General features: G+C 41.8%; 1 protein-coding gene and 2 pseudogenes across 1 annotated transcript; 1 reads left to right on the top strand and 2 right to left on the bottom strand.

Annotated features, from left to right (window-relative positions):
• Positions 1 to 8,959: 8,959 nt before the first annotated feature.
• Positions 8,960 to 10,523, top strand: LOC120660114 (annotated as a pseudogene).
• Positions 10,524 to 13,366: 2,843 nt separating this feature from the next.
• On the bottom strand, positions 13,367 to 17,848 carry LOC120662500 (annotated as a pseudogene).
• A 2,775-nt stretch (positions 17,849 to 20,623) lies between these two features.
• LOC120660113 lies at positions 20,624 to 21,568 on the bottom strand. Its single transcript, XM_039938470.1, has 2 exons — positions 20,823 to 21,568; positions 20,624 to 20,709 (listed from the first exon to the last, which is right to left on the bottom strand). The coding sequence occupies exons 1-2, from the start codon at positions 21,475 to 21,477 to the stop codon at positions 20,654 to 20,656; spliced, it is 711 nt and encodes a 236-aa protein (XP_039794404.1). The 5' UTR covers positions 21,478 to 21,568; the 3' UTR covers positions 20,624 to 20,653.
• Positions 21,569 to 22,208: the final 640 nt, after the last annotated feature.

The following is a 22,208-nucleotide window of genomic DNA, read 5'->3' as shown; positions in this document are numbered from 1 at the left end:
GGGATCCGATTGGGAGCAGGTTTCGGTGAAGGATTCTGAGGTTTCCTGGAGAAAGACAGTCCCATACGAACAAGCCGGGGGTTTGTCCTTCCAGATTTCCCGCAGATTCCTCCTCCCAATTTCTGCTTCTTGTTTTGTAGATTGCCTTCAGCCATCTTAATATAGTCGACGAGCATAGAATCTACTCGATCGACTCTAGAGAGTATATCATCCGACCGTTCCTGTGGTGGGTTTAGTGCCTCTGGGTTCTGCAGTGTTTTTGATGGGCCAAGAGCAGATTCTGCAAGTTTAATGCATCCCACTATTGATCGTGAAACTCGATCTACTCCATCGACTAGTTCTGAATTGTCGATCTTGGGGCGTTTGATTGACTTGAGATGAGTCAGGTATTTTCCGAGGGTTTCAGAAAATTGTAAATTTTTGGAGTTAGAGTTTGTATCAGACTCAGTTAACTCGAGAGTTTGAGTTGAAGTCGATACGTTTTCTAGAATACCCGAGCTAAGCTCGGGTGGAGCTTGCTTTCCGTCGAGTTCTGCAGTCTTGCAGATTTCGGCGGGTTGGAGGGTGGTTTTCGGTTTAGGCGAGTTGGGTGTGACAATGTGTCTGGAGAAGCCGCCCGATCCGTCAGTAGTGCAAGCCCTGGCACCGAAAACAAGGGTTGTGCCTTTAGGCACGTTGTTGGCGTCGCTTGATTCGTCCATTGAATTCACCGATGAACTCACCGAATCCCCTACCTGGCGCGCCAGCTGTCGGTGTTTACCGCCAAGCCTGCTCAGGGATGCCCATAGCAGTAAGGTCTGTAGGTAGGGATCGACTGCTCTGGAACTCGATGGTGCAAGGAACACAAAGAATTAGACAGGTTCGGGCCGCGAGTTGCGTAATACCCTACGTCATGTGTGGTTGTTTGTATTGCCTTAGGTATTGATGTTGTTTCGAGGGGGTCATTGCCCGCCCTTATATATTCGGGGTGACAGGGTTACATGGAAAGTCCTAGCCTAGTACAGTTGGAGTCCTACTACAACACAATCGGGTAGTTTCCTTTGTACTGCAGCTAGTTCTATGCCTATTCAGGTAGTTACAAGAGAGATAAGGTACATCCATGATCTATCTCTTACTCTAGAACATTCTATGCCTATAAGCAGTCCCATTGCCCTGGGTGCCCCGGGTCTGACAGATGGATTGGTTTGTAATGATGGTCAAGGAATTGGTGTTGTTCTTATTTCTCCGAATGGTTTTGTTTTTGAGTTTTCAAACCGATTAGAAGAAGAATGTACAAATAATCAAATTGAATATGAAGCACTTCTGTTTGGCTTGGAATTCTTGCAATCCATGGGCGTGAAGATTAGGATTGGAGGGTTCCTCTTATATCTTATTTAAGAGATTCTGGTCGTGGAGGAGAGGGAAATATTCAAAGTTTCGCTTTTAAATATGTTTTGATTGACGATGAGTTTTACCGTCGAACTGCAGAAGATTTTCTTCTCAAATGTTTGGGCTCGGATCAGGCCAGAGTTGCTATGGGCGAGGTTCATGAAGGTATTTGTGGTACTCATCAATCGGCTCCCAAGATGAAGTGGTTGCTTACAAGAGCCGGTTTTTATTGGCCTACCATGATGTCTGATTGTTTCAAATATTATAAATGATGTTAATGTGCCAGCGGTTTGGTGATTTGCAATTGGTGCCCGCTGCGTTGATGTATCCTATTTTGAAACCATGGTTGTTTCGAGGTTGGGGGTTGGATTTCATTGGACAAATTAATCCTTCATCTTCAAAGAGGCATCGCTTCGTGTTGGTTGCTACAGATTATTTATATAAGTGGACCGAAGCAGTTCCTTTGAAAAATATGACACACACGGAGATAATTGAGTTCATCACCGAGCATATTATTCATAGATTCAGTATTCCACAAACATTGAGAACGGATCAAGGTTCTTCATTTATATCAAAAGAGGTGCGTGCTTTTGCCGAATCTTGCAAGATTAAATTGCTCAATTCATCTCCATATTACGCTCAGGCCAATGGACAGGCCGAGTCAAGTAATAAGATTTTGATCAAACTTATCAAGAAGAAAATAGTAGAAAGTCATAGGAGGTGGCATGAAGTGTTATCTGAAGCATTATGGGCTCATTGCATATCTCTATATGGTGCTACTAACGTTACTCCTTTTGAGCTTGTGTATGGTCAAGGGAGGCCGTTTTGCACGTTGAGGTAAATTTGGATGCTTATAGATTGGCTAAACAAAATGACCTTTCTGCTGTTGATTACTATGACTTGATGATGGATAATATTTATGAAGTAACTAACAAGCGTTTGAGGGCTCTAAAGGAAATTGAGAAGGACAAGCTTCGGATAGCCAGAGCTTACAACAGGAAGGTAAAAATTATATTTTTCAGGTTGGAGATCTAGTTTGGAAGACAATTTTGCCTCTTGGGATGAAAAGCAATAAGTTTGGCAAATGGTCGCCATGTTGGGAGGGCCCATACAAGATTGTCAAGGTTACCTCTGAGAATTCATATATGATGGAGACAATGCAAGGGGAGCGTCTACCTAAAGCTATCAATGGGAGGTACTTGAAGAAATATTATCCCAGCGTGTGTCAAAGTGCATGAGAATGCAGAAGGCCGGTATTGGATATCGCCCTTAGTTTTGTTTTAGGCCTGTGTAACCTGAATAATACATGTATATCAGGCTAGATTTTAGAACTTGCCTTTTGGCTTGTAAAACTCACCAATAAGCAGGGGGCCATATGTTGACAGCCAAAATTGGCAGGGTCAGTGGCCGACCATTCTGACCGGTCGGGCCGACTAGTCATATCGGTCTGCCCAGTTGTAATTCGAGTAGTCTTTGTTTTATTTTTAGAATCCTTGTGTAAACCGACTTGGAAGGGGTACGACTTCCCCGACATATATATATGAAGGCTAAGGCTGATTGAGGATATACCCAATCGAATCAATACATTTAGATTACTTTTGTTTCTTTCGAACCCTAGCCTTTTCCAAACCCTAATTGTTGTTCTTCCTATGTCCCTGCAACGTTTGAAGGCTTTTCCAAACCAGCCGATCTCAGAGCAGCCCTTGCACCGCGAGTTCCAACGGGGTCCCTCCTGAGTTCGTGTTTCTAGGTTTCATGCGGTGTTCTGCACCGACCGGTCAGACCGGTTCACCCAGGGCATCGTTGGTGTTCATCATTTTGATGATTGTTCGCACATTCTAGTGCATTCGAGTGTATTTGGCGCATATTAGTGTCAACACACTTTTTGTAACTACTTGTACAGAGGTAGGGCTAGCCAAATAGAAGGAAACTACCCGATAAACATTGGGTAGGACTCCTTAACTAGTATTCGGCAAAGATTTCCATGTAACAATGTCCCCTTAGACTATATAAGGGCGGACAGGGACCCTTCTGATGAGGACATCCTCCACTATTAACCGCTGGCAAAGACGCAAAAACGGGGCCATGTGGCCCTATTGTAATTGGGCGGCGATCGTGTGAGCCTCTGAATAATCCCACCTAGCTTAGCTTGAGAGGAGGAAGACACCTTGAAAGGGAGAGCCACCCTTGCCTTATTGGACTAGTCTTTTAGAGAGATTGGGCCTTTCTCCGAGTGGGTGTGCCTAAAAACTATTGGGATCTGAGAAACCTTAATTAATTGGCCCTCAGCCAACCCCACCTGAACCAAATTCATCATTGGTATCAGAGCTGGGCATTGCTTAAGGGGGTGGGAGTGTTGAGGACATCCTCCACTATTAAGCAGAAGACGCAACAAAGGGGCCAAGTGGCCCAGTTGTAGTTGGGCATCGACCGTGTGAGCCTCTGAATAATTCCACCTTGCTTAGATTGGGAGGAGAAAATCACCTTAAAAGGGAGAGCCACCCTTCCCCTATTAGACTAGTCCCACCTTGTTTAGCTTGGGAGGAGGAAGTCACATTAAAATGGAGAGCCACGCTTCCTCTATTGGAATAGTCTTTTAAAGAGATTGGGCCTTTCCATGAGTGAGTTTGTCTAAGAATTGTTGGGGTCCGGGCAACCTTGATTTATTGAAAAAAGTCTACATAAACCCTCCACCTATCGGCAATAGACTATTTAATCCCCCAATCTATAAAACTGGATATTCCACACCCCAACCTTTCCAAAACCGGACAAATAACCCCCTCAAACGGTTTTGGATGGTGGTTTTGTATTTTGTATTTTTTATTTATTTTCAATGAATTATTGAAAAATCATAAAATGGAAAAATCCAATGTTGTTGAACTCCATATGAGCAGAACTACATAGTGAACATATAATAAGATATGTTTTAATACAATTTGTTTTACTGTAGATTTTTCTCTATTATTTTCTGTAACTAATTAGAATAATTTATAACTGCAGTTTCTATAGTTCAACTATGGTGAAATTTTTATGGTGAACTAATTATTGTTTGCTTGAACTGTAGTAAATATTTCATACTCATTGGATCATGTATTACATAGTTATAGATTTATTTAGGGTTTATGCTTGTTAAATTATAACTAAGTTATATATGATCCAACAAGTATGAATTTTTTACTACCATTTAAGCATACAATGGTTAGGCCAGCATAAAAAATTCACCGCAATTGGACCATATAAACTATAGTTTTGAATTATTGGAATGAATTATAGAAATGAATAGCTCAAAATGTATAGCAAAAATTTTGTACTATAGCATACCATATTATATGTTCACTGTGTAGATCTGCTCATGTGAACTCCAACAAAATGTATAGCAATGACTTCAGGAATGGATGTCATAGCCATCCAGTTGGGTAGCAATTGCCAAAACATGGATAGCAATACCGATGAAGACAGAACTATGAAAAACCCATGTAGAAATATTACTAATAAAAGTGCAAGTGCACGTTGTCTAAAATTGAACATACTTCAAGTGGGGATACACTACAACCATCTTGGTTGGCTTACAAGCTATTCCATTGGTAATTAAAATAATTTGAATGAAAACACAATAAGCAGTGCCTCAAGGTCAGGACAGCGATAGAATAAGGGATCTCGAGCATCAACCACCATAAGCAGCTTCGTGGCAGAAAAGAAATCAGTTAGTAATTTTCATAGAAAAAACATATCACAAAGCATTACTCTTCAATCGAAATAGCCTGAACTTGATGCAGATCAGCACAACATCAAAATCCAAGTAAATCATATAAATAACAAAACAGAACAAAAATCAGCATCAGCAAGCAAATCGCCAAGACGACAGATGCAGTTTGCAGTGGGGATCACATAGGAGTAGTTACTTGCTACAGGAGCTCCCCATCTTCTCACTAGCCTAGCCTTTGTGACGAGATGGAATAAAGACAATTCTGGATCTACACCAGGAAGCACTATATATTAGATTATTAAACACATGTTGCATAAAGGAGTGACAACAATTCAATGGCATCTCATATTCTTCTTGTCCCAAAATTCCTCACTTTTCCACTCCTGATCAATCGCCAGATTCGACGAATCCACAAATAAAGAGGGGACAAGGGACATCTCAGTGCACACACACCACAACACGGACACGCGTACTAAACTAACCTGAATAGACAGCGATAATGACAGTGGCGAGAAGGGTAGACGGGGCTGCTGACCACCGAGCACGCGGTGGCGAGGAGGGCACCATGAGAGGCGACGCCATACTCCCCTAAAAGGTTCACATCAATATCAGAGATTTTTAAAGAAGGTAAATGCAGAGGGCTTTTGTCCATATTAAAAATATATTCTTAGACCATTCCTACAAAACCACTTTTAACCGACCCCAAATTTAACTAAAACTAAAGTAAAGTCATCCTAATCTGGGTTACCACCTACAAATAGAAATCATGTCTAAGTAAAATTGAAAATCTCTTGGCCGTACCTTGTTAATGCCCGGGCGTTGCTACGGTCAAACAAATATACTCGACAAGCACTAACATGAAATCATTTTCCATTGTTTACTCAAACCCATTGTTAGCCCTCTCGGAAGCTGAGCTATCTAAAACTTTAGAAACAACAAACAACCTTGGCATCGAACCAACTAAAACTCTACTGACATTTTAGTCCAATGAAACGCTGCACCCAAGCCAAAAAAAAGACGACAGTTAGTAGTCTCTTGCAGCTTCTTGCAAGTTTTTACTTCAAGATCCTCAAGGTAGATCACAGAGTTCTGAATATTTTAGTTGATTTTTTATTCTTCATGTACTTCGGGTAGAATTTAGACTGCAAGGAGCCTTTGTCAGGAAGTGAAAAAAAAATCAAGGTTCCACAGACAGTGTCTTCTTCTAATGAAGGCCTGTCAGTCCGTCTCTTTTTAATCTCTCGCACCCTCTCTCTCACTTATTTTGGCAAGTCGATGGCGAGATACATCACACTGAGCGCATTGTCACTTAGGTCAATGATCTTAAATGGAGAAGTGATGCAAAATTACCAAATAGTTTAGATGGAGAGAAGTTTGCCAACTTGATTTGTCATAAAATATTTTTCAATAACTGCAGTGAAGGAGATTGTGACCATTCAAAATTTGTATAAAGAAATAAGATACTTATACAGCCTAAAATAAGATATTTTCTGCATAGGAAACTACAACCAAATAATAGCGACAATAAAACTCTTAATGAAATGCCAGATAAGAGAATGAGCCACAGATATATGACTAATTTTCAATTATAATAAGGATATGCTTAACAGAATTCGCTGATTATAGAAACCAAAATTTGTGCAACCAAACTGTGTTATTTGTCTAACATGACATGATTAATGTGATAAATGATATTTAAAGCGGTATATGGTACTGACTATCAACCTGTTCTTCTACCTTGGAGGTATGTTGGCTGAGAAGTTTGTCGAAATGAAGGAGAGGAAATAACTGTCTGAAAAGATCGCTTTCCCCTTTTTGTCCTAATTAAGGAGCAGGTCCTTGCTACATTCTTGACCTGGGTATCAACCCCTTGTTTAGTTGCAAAATTCAAAATTTCAAAAAAAATTGTGGCACCTACATGGAGTATTAAATCTAGACAAAATAAAAAAACTAATTGCACAGTTTGCTTATAAATTGTGATACGAATCTAATGAACCTAATTAGATCATGATTGGACAGTAAATCTATAGTAAACATGTGCTAATAACAGATTAATTAGCCTTAATAAATTCGTCTCATAGTTTACAGACGAGTTATGTAATTAGTTTTGTGATTAGTCTATATTTCGTACTTTAAATGTGCAAAGATTCTTTTTCAAAATATTTACAGGCTGCATCTAAAAGAGGGCCAAGTGGTGGCCAAGTGCTGGAAAGATAACCTGCAATTCCAAAGGAATGTAACATATAGGTAGGTTTTTAATGAACATATCAGTTACTAGTAGAGATGCACGTTCCATAGGCACGTGTTTAAAGAAAAAATATTTAAAAATAATTGGATTGTATCAAACTACTGCTAAAAATTAAAAATATTTATTAATTTCATAGGAATCGAATCTAATCTACTACAAACTGATAAACGAAACAACATAGCAATGTAGAATAGAAATTTCGTAAATGGAGTTTCATGGTACACATAATCCAAGGAACAAAAATCATTGTATTTTAGCAGGGTTACACTATGTATTTGACATCGGTCCTCACATGGATGAAGTCTCCTAGCTACCATCATGGTTTTCCATTAAAGTAACATAAAGTTTCTTTGCTACAAATATAGCACTCATAACGACAAGCTCCACTTTAGTTTCAGGAATGATAGCCACCACCATTAGCCCTTTCTCATCAAACACCTCAAAAGTCTTCCTCCTTGTCAAGAGGCCCTATCACAAATATAAAGAGATCAGTAAAACTTCCGGTAATTAGAACTTAGAAGCTAAACAAATGGTTCAGTTATTCGAGGTTATTGAATCAAGTAGTAGTAGCTGCAAGTCAAGCTCCTATTTTAAGACCTTTTAAATAGGCAATCCTTATGTAAATAACTAATTAATATGAAAGACCATGCACTAATGATGATACATTTCAGATTCCACATGCAATTAATAAGACTTTAGTAGTCAAATTTACTATTAAGAGACACACAATTATTTAACAATAGAATTTATATAATTCAATGTCACAGTGCATGTGAAAGAACTATATTCAGTCTGCTAGCACAAGTAAAATCAGGAGAAAAAAATGGTAACATTTCACTAAGAAACTTATTTTGTTGTGAGAAAAAGATACAAACTCCAAAGCACCTGCAAAGCAAGATGAAAATGGCATCGCATGAACAAGTAACTTGACCAAAACACCTAGAACAGAAAGGTATTAAGGAAAAGACTCACTGGGGCAATGCTTAAAACAGAATCAACATCCACAAAGGCTGCCTTCTCCCAGCCAGTTAGATCCTCTCTGAATTGTATGAGAAAATGAAAATTAATTTCACATTTTACATCCATGAGACCAAGCATACACTACAAGAAATGTGGTGATCTATGACGAAAATTTTATGACATTTTTAAACAACGTCACAATTGCACACAATCCATGATAATTTTCAGATTTTTGTCATGAATTTCAAGGTATGGGCCCTAGGCCCAAAACTTAGTGACGTTTTGTTGAATTCGTCATAATTGAGCCCACAAAACATGACGTTTTAACATTAATGTCATAGAAATCGTCATAGTTATATTGACTATATATTTTGACAATCATCATTTTTTTTCAAGTTTTTGCTTCTCTTGTTTGATGCTTATTCAAGCTATGCTCTCATTCATTCATGGTATGCTAGGCGTTATTTTTTTAGTTAAATTATCAGTATAGCTTAAAAAGAAAATAAATGAGCTATGCTCTCATTCATGGGATGCTAAGCATTATTTTTTTTAAGTTAGTATGGCTTAAAAAGGAAAAAAAAAGTAGCGCAAGGGGTGGAGGTGTTCGAACCCTGGTCATCAGGTTAAAAGGCACACACCTTTCCATTACTCTACAAAAAATGCTTGCATCTCACCGCAATTTCTCGCGCAATCACAGCAATTTCATCGCAAGCAATGCTCCGCCCCTCCTCCACCGCAGCTTTCCGATCTGCAGATCCGGCGGCGCGCGGAGCCATGGCGTTGCAGCAGCAGCAAAACCTTCCTCGCGCAGCTACTGCAGCGCATGGGATGCGCTGCCTTCCCTCCACCGCAGCTGCGTTCATCCCAGCAAATCCGGCAGCGCGCGGCGCCATGGCTCAGCGACAGAGCCTTCCTCCCCCAAGCACTGCAGCGCAAGGAAAGCACCGCCACTCATCCGCTACAGCGTCTCGGCCGGTAGGTCCGGCGGCGCGCGGCACCACGGAGTTCGACTACTTCGTCGTCATCGACTTCGAGGCCACCTGCGAGCGAGATTCAAGAATCTACCCGCAGGAAATTATCGAGTTTCCTACGGTCCTCGTCAACGCTGCCACAGGAGGCCTCCTCTCATTGTTCCGCATATACGTGAGGCCTCGGCACCACCCGCGCCTCACCGAATTCTGCTCCGAGCTGACGGGAATCCGGCAAGACCAGGTCGACGGCAGTGTGGATCTTGAGCAGGCGCTGGCGATGCACGACGCGTGGCTGAACGAGGCGGGCGCCGCCAAGAACCGCCTCGCCGTCGTCACTTGGGGCGATTGGGACTGCCGCACAATGCTTGAGTTTGAATGCAGCTTCAAGGGCCTCACCAAGCCATCCTATTTCAACTAGTGGGTCAACCTCAGGATCCCCTTCGAGGCAGTCTTCGGCGCTGGGCGGCGCAACCTTCAGGAGGCAGTCGCGGAGGCAGGTCTGCAGTGGAACGGACGCCTCCACTGCGGGCTCGACGATGCCCACAACACAGCGGGCCTCCTCGCAGAGCTGATGCGGCGAGGGGTGACCATCTCTATCACCGGCTCTCTGGCGCCACCACCTCAGCCAGAGCAACAGCAGCAGCAGCAGCCACAACTTCAGCCGCAGCAGGCTCCAGTGAATCACAGCTTAAGCTCGTGCTTCAGTGGCGCTGTTGCTGCAGACTGCTACTGCTACTGCGGCATGGCTATCCGAAGAGGGGTGACGAGGACATCGCTGCATCGGATGCGTACACATTGAATTCCGACTCGTCTACAACTTGGACTTCGTTTCCTACTCGGATTCCAGAAACAATCTGTACCAAAAATAATGCCACGGCCACATACGGAGTCCATTTGAGGAGAACTTTATATGATTGGAAAGATAATTTCATAACCTTTCCAACGCCACCAGATTCAGGTACATATCTGTCCGGAGTCAACGGCAATTCACGAAACAAATCGACGTCCAGAATGTAGAAAGGTGCTGCGCCATCTCTTTTGGGCCAATAGCCCGTGTATCGTGTCGGGCCTTAAGCCCAAGTTGAGGGCGCCCACCTCTGATCGCCCCAACCTTAGATCACCTGGTTGTTCTATAAACTCAGTAGCTGCCACTGCTTAGACTCGGGTTTTGTTTAGTCTTGAGTTTTTTTTTGAGGAACATACATTGCATCGTTGTATCTGTGGCGATAAGTCCTTATACATTGATCCAAGGCCCCCCGTTCTTGATCTTCTCCACTGTGTCGATTAGTCCTTTAGAATCGAGTTCTTGAACCCACTTTGATTTTCGCTTCATACACATCTGCAATTTCAGATTGCGTGTTTATCCTTTCTTGCTTGTGTTCTTCGATTTGCTTGCAGGAAAAGCTTTCTCGGCGAGGTCAATCAAGTTGTGCTTGGTTGATAACCAGCGGAGCGGTGGTGTAACGGTTGCAGGCTTAGAATTCGTGTCTGATTAGAAGTCGGATCGCCAACGTCACATACTCCATCAATCGAATCTACCCTACCTCTCGGAAGATCGGGCCGCGTCTACATCAAGTGGTATCAGAGCTGGGCCCTTGTTAAGGGGGTGGGAATGATGAGGACATCCTCCACTATTACCCGCTGGCAAAGACGCAACAAAAATGGGTCAAAAGTGGCCCAGTTATAGTCGGGCGGCGACCGTGTGAGCCGCATAGTCCCACCTTGCTTAGCTTGGGAGGAGGAAGCCACCTTAAAAGGGTGAGCCACCCTTTCTCTATTGGACTAGTCTTTTGGGGCGATTAGGCCTTTTCCTGAGTGGGTGCGCCGGAGTGCGGTGCTAAGATTGCCGAGGCACAATAAGAGGCCCTAGTGGCGTTGTAGGCCGGATCGGTGCGTCGTAATTTCGGATGCCGGTGCTAAGATTGCGGGATTCGGCGAATCTGGATCGGTGTGTCGGGCTTTTCATCCAATTCCACCTGGGCCGGACTCATCAAGGGGTGATGGCAACGTCGGGGCCAATGCAAGGGCACTGCTTCTTCATTTGTGGCAATTGGACACCATCTTTGGGGGCGGTGTGCCCTTTCTTTGTCTGGGCGGCCTGGCCTGATTGCCGGCCGTCCGGACTCCACCGTGTCTTCGTCAATCTTCATTAAGGTCAGCTTTTCTACTTCTCTACACATATTCATAGAGTTCGTGCATAGTTAGTGTTCAGCTAGGTAGGTTCTGTGCTTGCTTAAGAGTTCATGGTGCTCTGTGAATCAGTCTTTATTTACTTACACAAGTTATTCATAGTTTGTTTGTTTCACAATATTACCTTTTTGCTCAAATCACTTGTAGTCTTTTTTTTATCAATTTCATGTCTCCCTATCCCCGATGAGATCAAGCTGCGAGTTACTTCCTCCTGTTCAGATGCATCGTCAACCATGAAAAGCTAAGTTCCTGATATCTGCCCCTTGCCCAATTCAATCTATATCTTTCTATCTTGTTTCCTCTTTTTGCAACCTTGAATCTGCAATTCTTTAGCCATTCTGTATCATTTTCATTCATGCCTCCCCAGGGTATATGTTTGCGCCTGCATATTCAGCAGTAGATAATTATCTCAATATCTTCTTTTAGGTAGCTTAGTGCTATTACATGTAATTTTTTTCACTTACCTCGCCATTTACTGCACCACCCATCTTCCATTGCGTTATAACATCATAATTTGCAGTAGGCTGCTCATCAAATATTCGAATGCATATCTGTTTCCTCTCTCTGCAGTAGGCCATTCATATCCAGTCTCTACTAATCATTCTGATACTAGTGATTCTTTATCCTTAATTATAGTTGCTACTAATTAATTTTATTATGCATGTATGATGGCTGTCATTTAGCTAATGTTCATTTGCCTGGGATCACAGACCACCATTCTTTCTAGAGTTCTGTTTTCTTATATAATAGCAGAATTTACAGTTGCTAATCGTTGATTAGACAGTTCAAATTTGCATAATCTGCATCTAAGATCGCAGTCATTTAGCAAATATGTTCAATTTGGTCGGGATCACAGTACTGCCATTCTTTTTAGAGTTCTGTATTACTACATGGTAGCCTACATAGCCTATTACACTAATCAAATTGTCACTTTCTTTTACATCTACTTTTTACTAATCAGATATACAGCCCAAGCGGTTGGTCTGGTCATAATTTGAAACAAAGTAGTGTCTACTTTTTATGGCTATGTATATCAATTCCTGTCTTTTTGTGTTTATGTACTGCAAGTCAATGCCAGTCTTTTTGTTTGTATTATCAGCACAACATCTTTTAAGCCCACAAATTTATATTTCCGCCCTTTTTTACAGATGATACCCTACTACAAGGCTCATCAATGTGATACGGAGTGAGTTGAGATGACACATGCTACTTGGCATATATCCAGGAGGGACGTCAGGATCACCTTGTGATCGCTACGGTGTTAACAATGGTTGATTCCAGCTGCGTGATGCTGACTGTATGGGCCCTTGAGAAGGTTTTCATTCAGCTGATAATGTCGTGGCACAGCAAGTCAGGCATTGACTTACTTCTGTTATTCGCATATATGCACATCTATATTCTGTAATGTTCAAGATGTTTGATATGTCACCTATAAAATTTGCAGTCTGTGCACAGTGTTGAGTTCGTACTGTGTAAATTTGAAATCTGCAGTTTTTGTGGACATCTGGAATTTTGTATTGAATTGGTTTCGCTTTTGTTTGACTGATTAAAGCTGTCCAATGGACATATTTTTTTGTCGGTTTATGCAGTTTATTAATGTGATAATGTTTTATCAAAATCTGATGGATAGAAAATCGGGTGTTTTCTGGATGCATCTGAAACACCCGAATTTGCTTGTGTTAGTTTTTATGTGTTCTGTTGACCGGAAACAACCGAGTCTTAGTTGCCATTGAAACACCCGAATGTCAGGTAGGCTGTCTCTAGATTTATACTGTCTGGTACAGAGGTTCTTGCACTTTCAAGCTGCTCGTTACTTTCCGAGAGTAGGAGGGTGAAAAAACAAGTGAACAATCCACTAGACTAGATAGTACAAACATGAATATGCACATTTCCTGACCACCTTAAACAATCCACAAAATCAGATAAGAGTGAAAAAGAAGTGAATAATCCATTGATACTTCAAGCTAATTCGATTGCCATACAGAAGTGCATACATATGACAGAAGGATTTTTCACTTAAAATTCAGTTCACAATCGGAAGTATTTCCAGGCGCAGTCTAATAGGCAATACTTAAGCTACATGCTAGTCATGCTCCAAACATATATCAAAATCCTTACCCCAACATCTTTGTGTTCCTTCAAAACTAGTACACACATGAAAAGACTAAATCCAACAGAACCGCTGCAGAATTCCAATGCTCAGCTCAGTGCTGCTGACTGAAAAATGTTCAGGGATCTGCCATCATGTTATATTCCCACCCTTTGAAACGAATCCTGGATTGAAGTTCAAGACCCTTTCGAGTTTTTGCTGATTGAACACCTCAACTTCAACCAAGAAGATGGCGCCCACTGGACGATGATCTGAGAGGCTCAAACCAGAGCTCCAATATGAGAGTTGCTTGGTACCCTTCCCCAGCCACAGTATGCGATCACACCTGAATCATTTGAATACACTGGACAGTTGAGAACCTTTAAAAAGTGATTCATCCAATTACTGGGAATCTGGGATAGATAGTAGATAGAGTTCTGACAGAAGAAACCTCAAGCTCAGAAACACAGAATAGTAGACTCTGATCTAAGAATATTGGAAGGATGTGGTCATTGTGTGCATGCTTGAAGCTATTTGGACATGCATGGCTGATCTATTTAAAAATCTAAAACATGGGCACTTGCTGTACAAAAATATAATATGATCAGAAAGAGAAATAACCATGCTGGAGATCGTTTTTTTTCTGCTTCATTATGAATCTCGCCAACATATCTGCTTGAATTTCTTTCATACTTGTAAGTTGGTGGAAAGTTAATCAAGCCTTCCTTCCAACCAACAAAAGTACTCCCACTTATTAGCTCCTTTGTTAGCTGAAATATAATAACTATTAATTGTTTTTCAGAAGTGGCCAAAAGCTACCGTGTCTTTGTAATATAGTTATTGTCCAATCTTGAGGCAGTAAAAGGTTATCGACAAACCTGATCGAACTTCAAAAGATCATCCCACCTGTTCAAAGCCACCAGATGCCGCACTTCAGCATCCAGCAGGTCAATGCGATAGTTAAGATCCCCAAACCAGAAAATTCGACTGCTCCAAAATGAAAAATTTGAAATCTGATTAATCACTAGAAATTAAAACATTCATCTTTCGAAATCATGCTAGACGCAACGTTACACTATCAAAATGCAACAAATATTGTCAAAACACAAAAGACATCCTCCCATGTGAAATAAAGTATGTTAACCACAGAATTTGTGACTGACAACGAGAATAAAAGTACAAGTCTAGATTTGTTCAAGATAAATAACAAGAATAAAACCATGGTAGGTTTCCAGATGAGCCGTATTACAGGGGGAAAGAACTTACCATCCATTAATTCTTTCACCAAAGTAAGTGTCTATGCATTCTTATTGGCTACGGAATCGGTAATCACTAGCAGTGGAGTCAGGAAGTTACTGAAAGTTCTACACATCCACAATAAACCTTTATATTTCAGATTTATGTGCAATATAATTTTAATGAACCTAATAGCTTGTCTGAGTTATTACGTTTGCTAATGGCATACTCCCTCCATCCTGTAAAGAGTGCAATTCTATTCTTTTTCAGACAAATTAGTGGTGGCGTGAAAAGACTCTAATGCCCTCATTTGCTGGCCACATGCAATTAGTTTTGGCATGCAAATCAAATCGAACTATTTAATTAGGCAGGTAGTTGAGATTCAATTTCTAGGATTGCACTCTTTTGTGGGAATTTTTTTTTAAGATGCTAGGATTGCGCTTTTCATGGGATGGAGGGAGTATTTCTGACCTCAGGGTTAAGTAATTTTCAAGGAACACAGCATCATGGGGACAAAAGTGTCTATACATACTCATGTGAAGGAATATTTTGTGGACGACCAGCAGCACACAAGGAAGAAAACCTTGTCCTATGTAAAATCTCATACACATCAGCATTCCTTTTCTGTTGATCCCCTGATTTATGACCAGATGCAAGATGGGAGCAGACAAAGCACAATCGAGTCTGGAAAAGAGACATACTGATGGAAATCGATCCCTGCACAAGGAAACACAAGACAATGACTAAAATCAGCATCTACATTTGACTCTCTAGATCAAGAGATGACATAAATGCGCATCCTCTAGAACTACGGATGACCTTGTTGCCCATGTAGCCCAGGAGTCCAACCCCAACTGGTGATACCTCCAAGTTGTTAACGTGTCGCCTCAGTTTTCGAGACACCCATACAGAAACATATATACCAACCATTTGTTTACTAACAATGCGCACATAGTTTGCACGGTGCTTTGAAAATGCTCTTTTCCCTGGAGTAGCACATTCCTCGACAGTGCTGACAGAATGTGAGTCTTCTTCTGACGTAAAATCAGATATGCGATCAAGCGAATTTAAAACATCAAGCTTCTCCTGCTGTTCAGACCATAACATGCTAAGATTTCCTGAGCTATGATACTGTCTTCTGATCCCAGCTTGCAAATCTACACCCTTTAGCTCAAGACCTTGAGGGTGTTCCACAAAGTTGGTGCTAAATAGCCCCAAACTCGTGACCCGCCTCAACCCAGTACCTGATACCAAAACCTTTGATGGAGTGTCGAGAGGATATTCTGGCCAGTCCAATGGGCTGGTGCCATCCAACCAGTTGCAACGAAGCTCAGTTGTACTAGTTTGCCAATCTCTAAACTGAGTTAAACTTCCTATCACTTCATCTTCGGGTTTGGATTTCATATATTCAAGTCCATCGCCAGAACCAACAGGTCTTAGTAATGGTGACAATGGAGCACTGTAGCTTGCTTTTGCAGATTGTCTTGGGTTGATGAGACCTGTTAAGTGTTTGGCGGATAAGAGCCTCCCATTTCGTTATTGGTCTATTGTCCTCTGCTCCCAAGACATTACCAGCACTTAATGGGACCACTTCCTGGAAACTGAAACACAAGGGAAGCATTTTAAATAGCATATCATAAACAGTAACTAACCGTTTAGTGTCATGATTAATGGGCCAAAGGACTGCCACAATATGCCAATCAAGAACAGCAGTCAAGCATACAACAAGTCAAATTGAGTATTATGTTTGCTTTATCCAAATCAAATGATACTTTTTCATATTTAGCGGAGGTACATACCCTAAAACATACAAGTCTGCTGGCTCTTGGGTACAAAGCCATTCATCAAGATCAAGGTCATCACTAGGCGCTCTTCCAGCAACATTCCATGTTCCTGTCATCACCCTGGCGGCAACCACTATTATCTAAGGCACCAGACGCATGATACATAACACATTAAATAATGCAGATGAAATCATAAAAGCCAAACCTCACATCTTTGTTACTGATGTAGTTTACACGTAAACTCTCTGATTTTCTTCTCTGAAGCCTCTGCACAGGAGGAATTGCTTTTTCTCCTAGCAAGAGAGCGGACAACTTCAAATGAAGCGCATGGAAATGTCAAGCAGATTTTAACAGCGGAAAAGGTTTAAAAAACAATACACATTACATAAATTTGCATTGTACTTAATATTATGAATATCAACTTTATGACCCTTCAGGAGAATGTGATCTAGTATACTTCTGTCCCTACAGGATAAAACATAGGTCTATCAAAAGGGCAAAAAACAAGAAATAAAGTATAGGAAGTATTCAAATATTACAATGAGGCTATGACTGTAGAACTGGACAAGGAGTAGCAGTAAGTGACTAACTCTATATACTGTGTTCTGTTTGGGATATTTCCAGCCGAGGCTTTCTTAAATTTTGATCACTAAAAAATAGACCGGCTCATTGTTGCCACTCCCTCTCACACACACAACACCCTCTTGCTTGCGGGTGGAGGAAGAAGATGAGAGGAAGAAAAAGGACTCAGGAAGAGCACACGAAGTGGAGCTGCTTAAGACTCTGAGCTGCAGTTGCTCTCCTCTTTATAGACACACCGGTCAAAGTGAGAATTTACAAGGCATGGCTCTACAGTACAATGTAGCCATGACTATTACATGTACAGCCATCTACTGCTACCATGCTGCAACTTGCAGCGGCTACTATGCACAACAGTCCTTTGCCGCCCAAGAGTAAATGACAGGCTTTACTGAGTACAAGCTAGTGCTACTACTACTAGGCATGGAAAAAGCAAGCATGAGCATGTGTAATTATTTATCAATTCTTCCCCTAATTGCACTGCTCTTACTTGATCTCCTCAACTCCAATCTTGGTCCTCAACTCTGTGAGTCGAATGCGCCCAAGTGGTTTGGTGAGGATGTCCCCGAGCTGTCGAGATGTCTCGACATACTCGAGCCTGATCTGTCCACCATCAACGCAATCACGGATGAAGTGATACTTGGTGTCGATGTGCTTGCTCTGGTCGTGGTGGACGGGGTTCTTTGCTAAGGCGATGGCGGACTGGTTGTCCACCATCAGGACGGGTGCCCGAGCTTCTTTTCCGGTGAGCTCTGCCAGCAACCGCCCCAGCCAAACTCCCTGGCAACATGCCGTCGCCGCCGCAATGTACTCTGCCTCGCAAGCGCTCAGCGCAACGACCTTCTGTTTCATCGATTGCCAGGAGATCGGGCAAGTGCCTCGCACTGCACGCTACTGCTGCTGTTCCGCGGGGCACGGAGGGCGAGCGGGATGCTGGGCCGCGGCGCGCGGCGCTTGGGAGGCGGGGTGGAGCTGGGCCGAGGAAAAAGGGTTGGGCTCGGGGAACAGGAACTGGCCATGGGCCGTGTTTTGGGCTGGGTTAGGGGAGGGTTTCAGGTTTGGGGTTTGTTTTTCTATCTCTATTCTATTTCTAAAACAAACCAAACACATTTGAATTCAAATTGGAATTTGAATTCAAACCACACTCAATCAATTAAAAGTATGCACCAGCATGAATGCACAAACATGTCGACCCTACAATAAATTTTACTTACTTATGCAACAAAATTAGATTAAATGCAAACTAAGCCAATTAAATCCTAGAAAATTAAATAAACCAATTAGATTTATTATTAACTAGGAAAATTAAATTAGGGTGTTACATGCATACATCAGGTTTCCGACAGCTGAAGCATAAGGTATGTCCTTCATCTCATCTGATTCCAATTGGTTCTTAGGACATTGGGCTCCACTAAACTTATCGCCCTTCGCTAATGGAACAGGTGTGGCCTTACTCTTATCCATATTAAATCTCTTAAGCATTTTCTCAATATATGCCTTTTGAGACAATCCTAGTACTCCTTTGGTCCTATCTCGGTGTATCTCAATGCCCAGAACATAAGAGGCTTCACCAAGATCTTTCATATCAAAATTGGATGAAAGAAATCCCTTTGTCTCATGCAGCATACGCTTATCGCTACTCGCTAATAGGATATCATCCACATAAAGCACTAGAATTATAATTTTACCACCCTTTATCTTAGTGTAGATACAATTATCCACATCATTCTCCCTAAATCCGAATTTCTTAATCACTTGATCAAATTTAAGGTTCCACTGTCTTGACGCTTGCTTAAGCCCGTAAATAGATTTCTTAAGTCTGCATCCTAAATGTTCCTTGCCCTTCACAACAAAACCTTCCGGTTGTGCCATGAAGACGGTCTCATCCAAGTCACCATTAAGGAACGCAGTTTTGACATCCATCTGATGTAGCTCTAAGTCATAATGAGCTACTAGCGCCATAACAATTCTGAATGAATCTTTCCTAGACACAGGGGAGAAGGTTTCATTATAATCAATCCCTTCCTTTTGTGTAAAACCTTTGTCTACAAGCCTTGCTTTGAATCGTTCGACATTCCCTTTAGAATCATGTTTAGTCTTGTAGACCCATTTACAGCCTACTGGTTTGACTCCATCAGGAACATCTACCAGATCCCAAACATCATTAGAACTCATGGACTTGAGCTCTTCTTCCATGGCCTCAACCCATTTGGCAGAGTTCTCACATGATACTGCCTCTCTAAATGAGTTAGGATCATCAGCTTTCCCAATATCATACATGTCTTCACTTAAGTATGTCTCATAATCAGGGAAAACTGTCTGTTTCCTAGCCCGCTGTGATCTTCTTAATGGTTCAACAGGCTGAGGTGCTGGTTGAGGTGCAGTCTGAGGCACCTCGACAGGGTTCTCAACTTCAGCATTAGGCGCCATTTGCTCAGTTTGTTGTTCGCTCGCAGGCTCAGGAGCTACTTCAACAGGCGGATCAGCGCTAGTACTCTGAACAGATGGTGTACTCTGTATGGAAGGAACAAACAACGGCACCAACTGAGGTGTTACAGTTTCTTGAATCATCGGGATGGGAAGCTCAGCCCGTATTTCTTCAAGATTAATTTCCCTCCTCGGAAAGCTCCCACTGATTCCTGCATCCTCTAGGAATACTGCCTGCCTGGTCTCAACGAACTTAGTGAAACGATCAGGACAGTAGAATCGGTATCCCTTAGACTTATTAGGGTATCCGATGAAATAGCAGCTCACCGTCTTATCAACTAATTTCTTTTGCTATGGATTCAATAACTTAGCTTCGGCTGGACAGCCCCACACACGCAAATAATTAAGCGATGGTTTCTTCCCAAACCACAACTCATAAGGTGTTTTTGGCACGGATTTGGAAGGAACACGATTAAGTATGTGTGCAGCTGTTTTTAATGCTTCCATCCACAGCTCCACAGACAAAGTAGAATAACTAAGCATGCTACGTACCATGTCCATTAGTGTACGGTTACGACGCTCAGCAACTCCGTTTTGCTGTGGTTCGCCCGGCATACTGTACTGGCCCTTTATACCATTCTCTTCAAGATACTTAGCGAATGGTCCAGGTACTTGGCCGAATGGAGCATGTGTCCCATAATATTCACCACCTCGATCCGATCTCACTAATTTAATAGTGACATTATGCTGATTTTCCACTTCAGACTTGAATATTTTGAATTTATCTAATGACTCGGATCGATCATGAATGGGGTAAATATAACCATAACGAGAGAAGTCATCTGTGAAAGTAATGAACGAGTCAAAACCATCAACAGACTTTACTGGGAACGGGCCACAAATATCAGTATGAATTATTTCTAATAGGCCCGAACTCCGAGTAGCTCCTTTCTTAATTGTCTTAGCGAATTTCCCCTTAATACAATCAACGCATTGTTGATCTAATTCTGAGAGATCTAATGAATGGAGTATCTCTTCTCTTATGAGACGCTCGACTTGGAGTTACCAATGCCTTCAACCTTCACTTCATTGCCATCAGCCACTCTTAGGCTTCGCTCCCCCTCTCTTATAGTTCGGATCGAACTGAATACCTGCAGTGAATTGGAAATGTGCACAGTGGCACCTGAGTCAATCCACCAAGTATTAGGAGAAAAATTCACTAAGAATGATTCATCAATAAAAGATACATAATCAGTAATTGTACCTTTGTTCTTAAGCCACTCCTTAAATCCATGGCAATCCTTCTGCTCATGTTTAGGTGACTTACAGAACTTGCACAGCCTCTCATTAGAGGTCTTCTTATGTGACACGGCCTTGCTCGTATGGCCCTTAAACTTTCTCTTATGCTGCCTGCTGCTGCCAGACTCAGCCTGATGCTTAGGAGTGTTGCTCATGCTAACACGCCCAAAGCGCTCGCTGACCATGTTGACAGCATCCTTCATCCTTTCAGCTTTCTGCCTTTCTTCTTCCTCAACACAGTAGCTAATGAGCTCAGCCATGCTCCAAGTCGCCTTCTGAGTGTTGTAGCTTATTTTTAAGGGACTGTACTGTACTGGCAGAGAAGTCATGATGAAGTGCACCAGAAAACCATCAGAGATAGCCATATCCAGTGTCTTCAGCTTATTTGCCATGTCACACATGCTCATAATGTGCTCCCTGATTCCACTTTGCCCATCATACTGTGAAGTCAGCATCTTCATGATCAGGGTGCTAGCATAAGTCTTGGAAGAACTCTTAAAGTTCTCCTCCACCTTGGCAAGGTATGCCTTGGCGCTCAGATCATTACCATCCTGGTCCTTATCAGGAATAGCACCACAGATGGTCGGAGTGATCGTGTTCTTAATGATCATGTTGGCCATCCTGTCTGATCTCTCCCACTTCTCAATGGCAGTACGATCACCATTGGGATCAGCGGGCTCTGCTGGCTTGTTTTGACGTAAGGCGAGATCATACTCGAACACAGCAATGGCAACATTAACATCTTTATACCAGCTTGGATAGTTGGTGTCATTCAGGGGCTCAATGGATTTCAGGTAGCCCGTCACAGTATTCACTGAAAATCATGAGAACAATAACTTTATTAAACTCACAATTAAGATGTGCATAAGAAGTATGAAATTAACCCTACGATGGTCTGATTAAAATCATACATAAATTTCAATTTGCATCACCGATGGGGAAAACAAACGAAATTTATCATTAAAACTCATAATTAAATCAACGATGGTCAGAATTAATTACAAGTGCTCTAAATAAACTTCCCGATGGTTCCATTTAAATAGAGTGCATCTTAATTGCTTATGGTGGATGAGCATAATTTTCAGTGAATAAATGCAATTAAACATGATTAAAAGCATTTACATAACTCATGGAAATTAATTAACATAATGCTGGTAATAATAAGTGCAACAGAAATAATTAAAGCCTTTAAACATAACATCAATTAAATTGAGCTTAAATCATTAAAACAGTAAAACAAAAGGCTTTAAACATTCAACTGGGCTAAAAGACATAAATCTGAACCAAAAACAAAAACGGCCCAAAAATTCCCCTCTTTGAGCGGCCCGTTAAGCTGCTGCGCGGCCCAGTC

The sequence above is a fragment of the Panicum virgatum genome, chromosome 2N, assembly GCF_016808335.1.
Source record: "Panicum virgatum strain AP13 chromosome 2N, P.virgatum_v5, whole genome shotgun sequence".
NCBI lineage: Eukaryota > Viridiplantae > Streptophyta > Magnoliopsida > Poales > Poaceae > Panicum > Panicum virgatum.
This window is presented reverse-complemented; position numbering and strand designations above follow the sequence as displayed.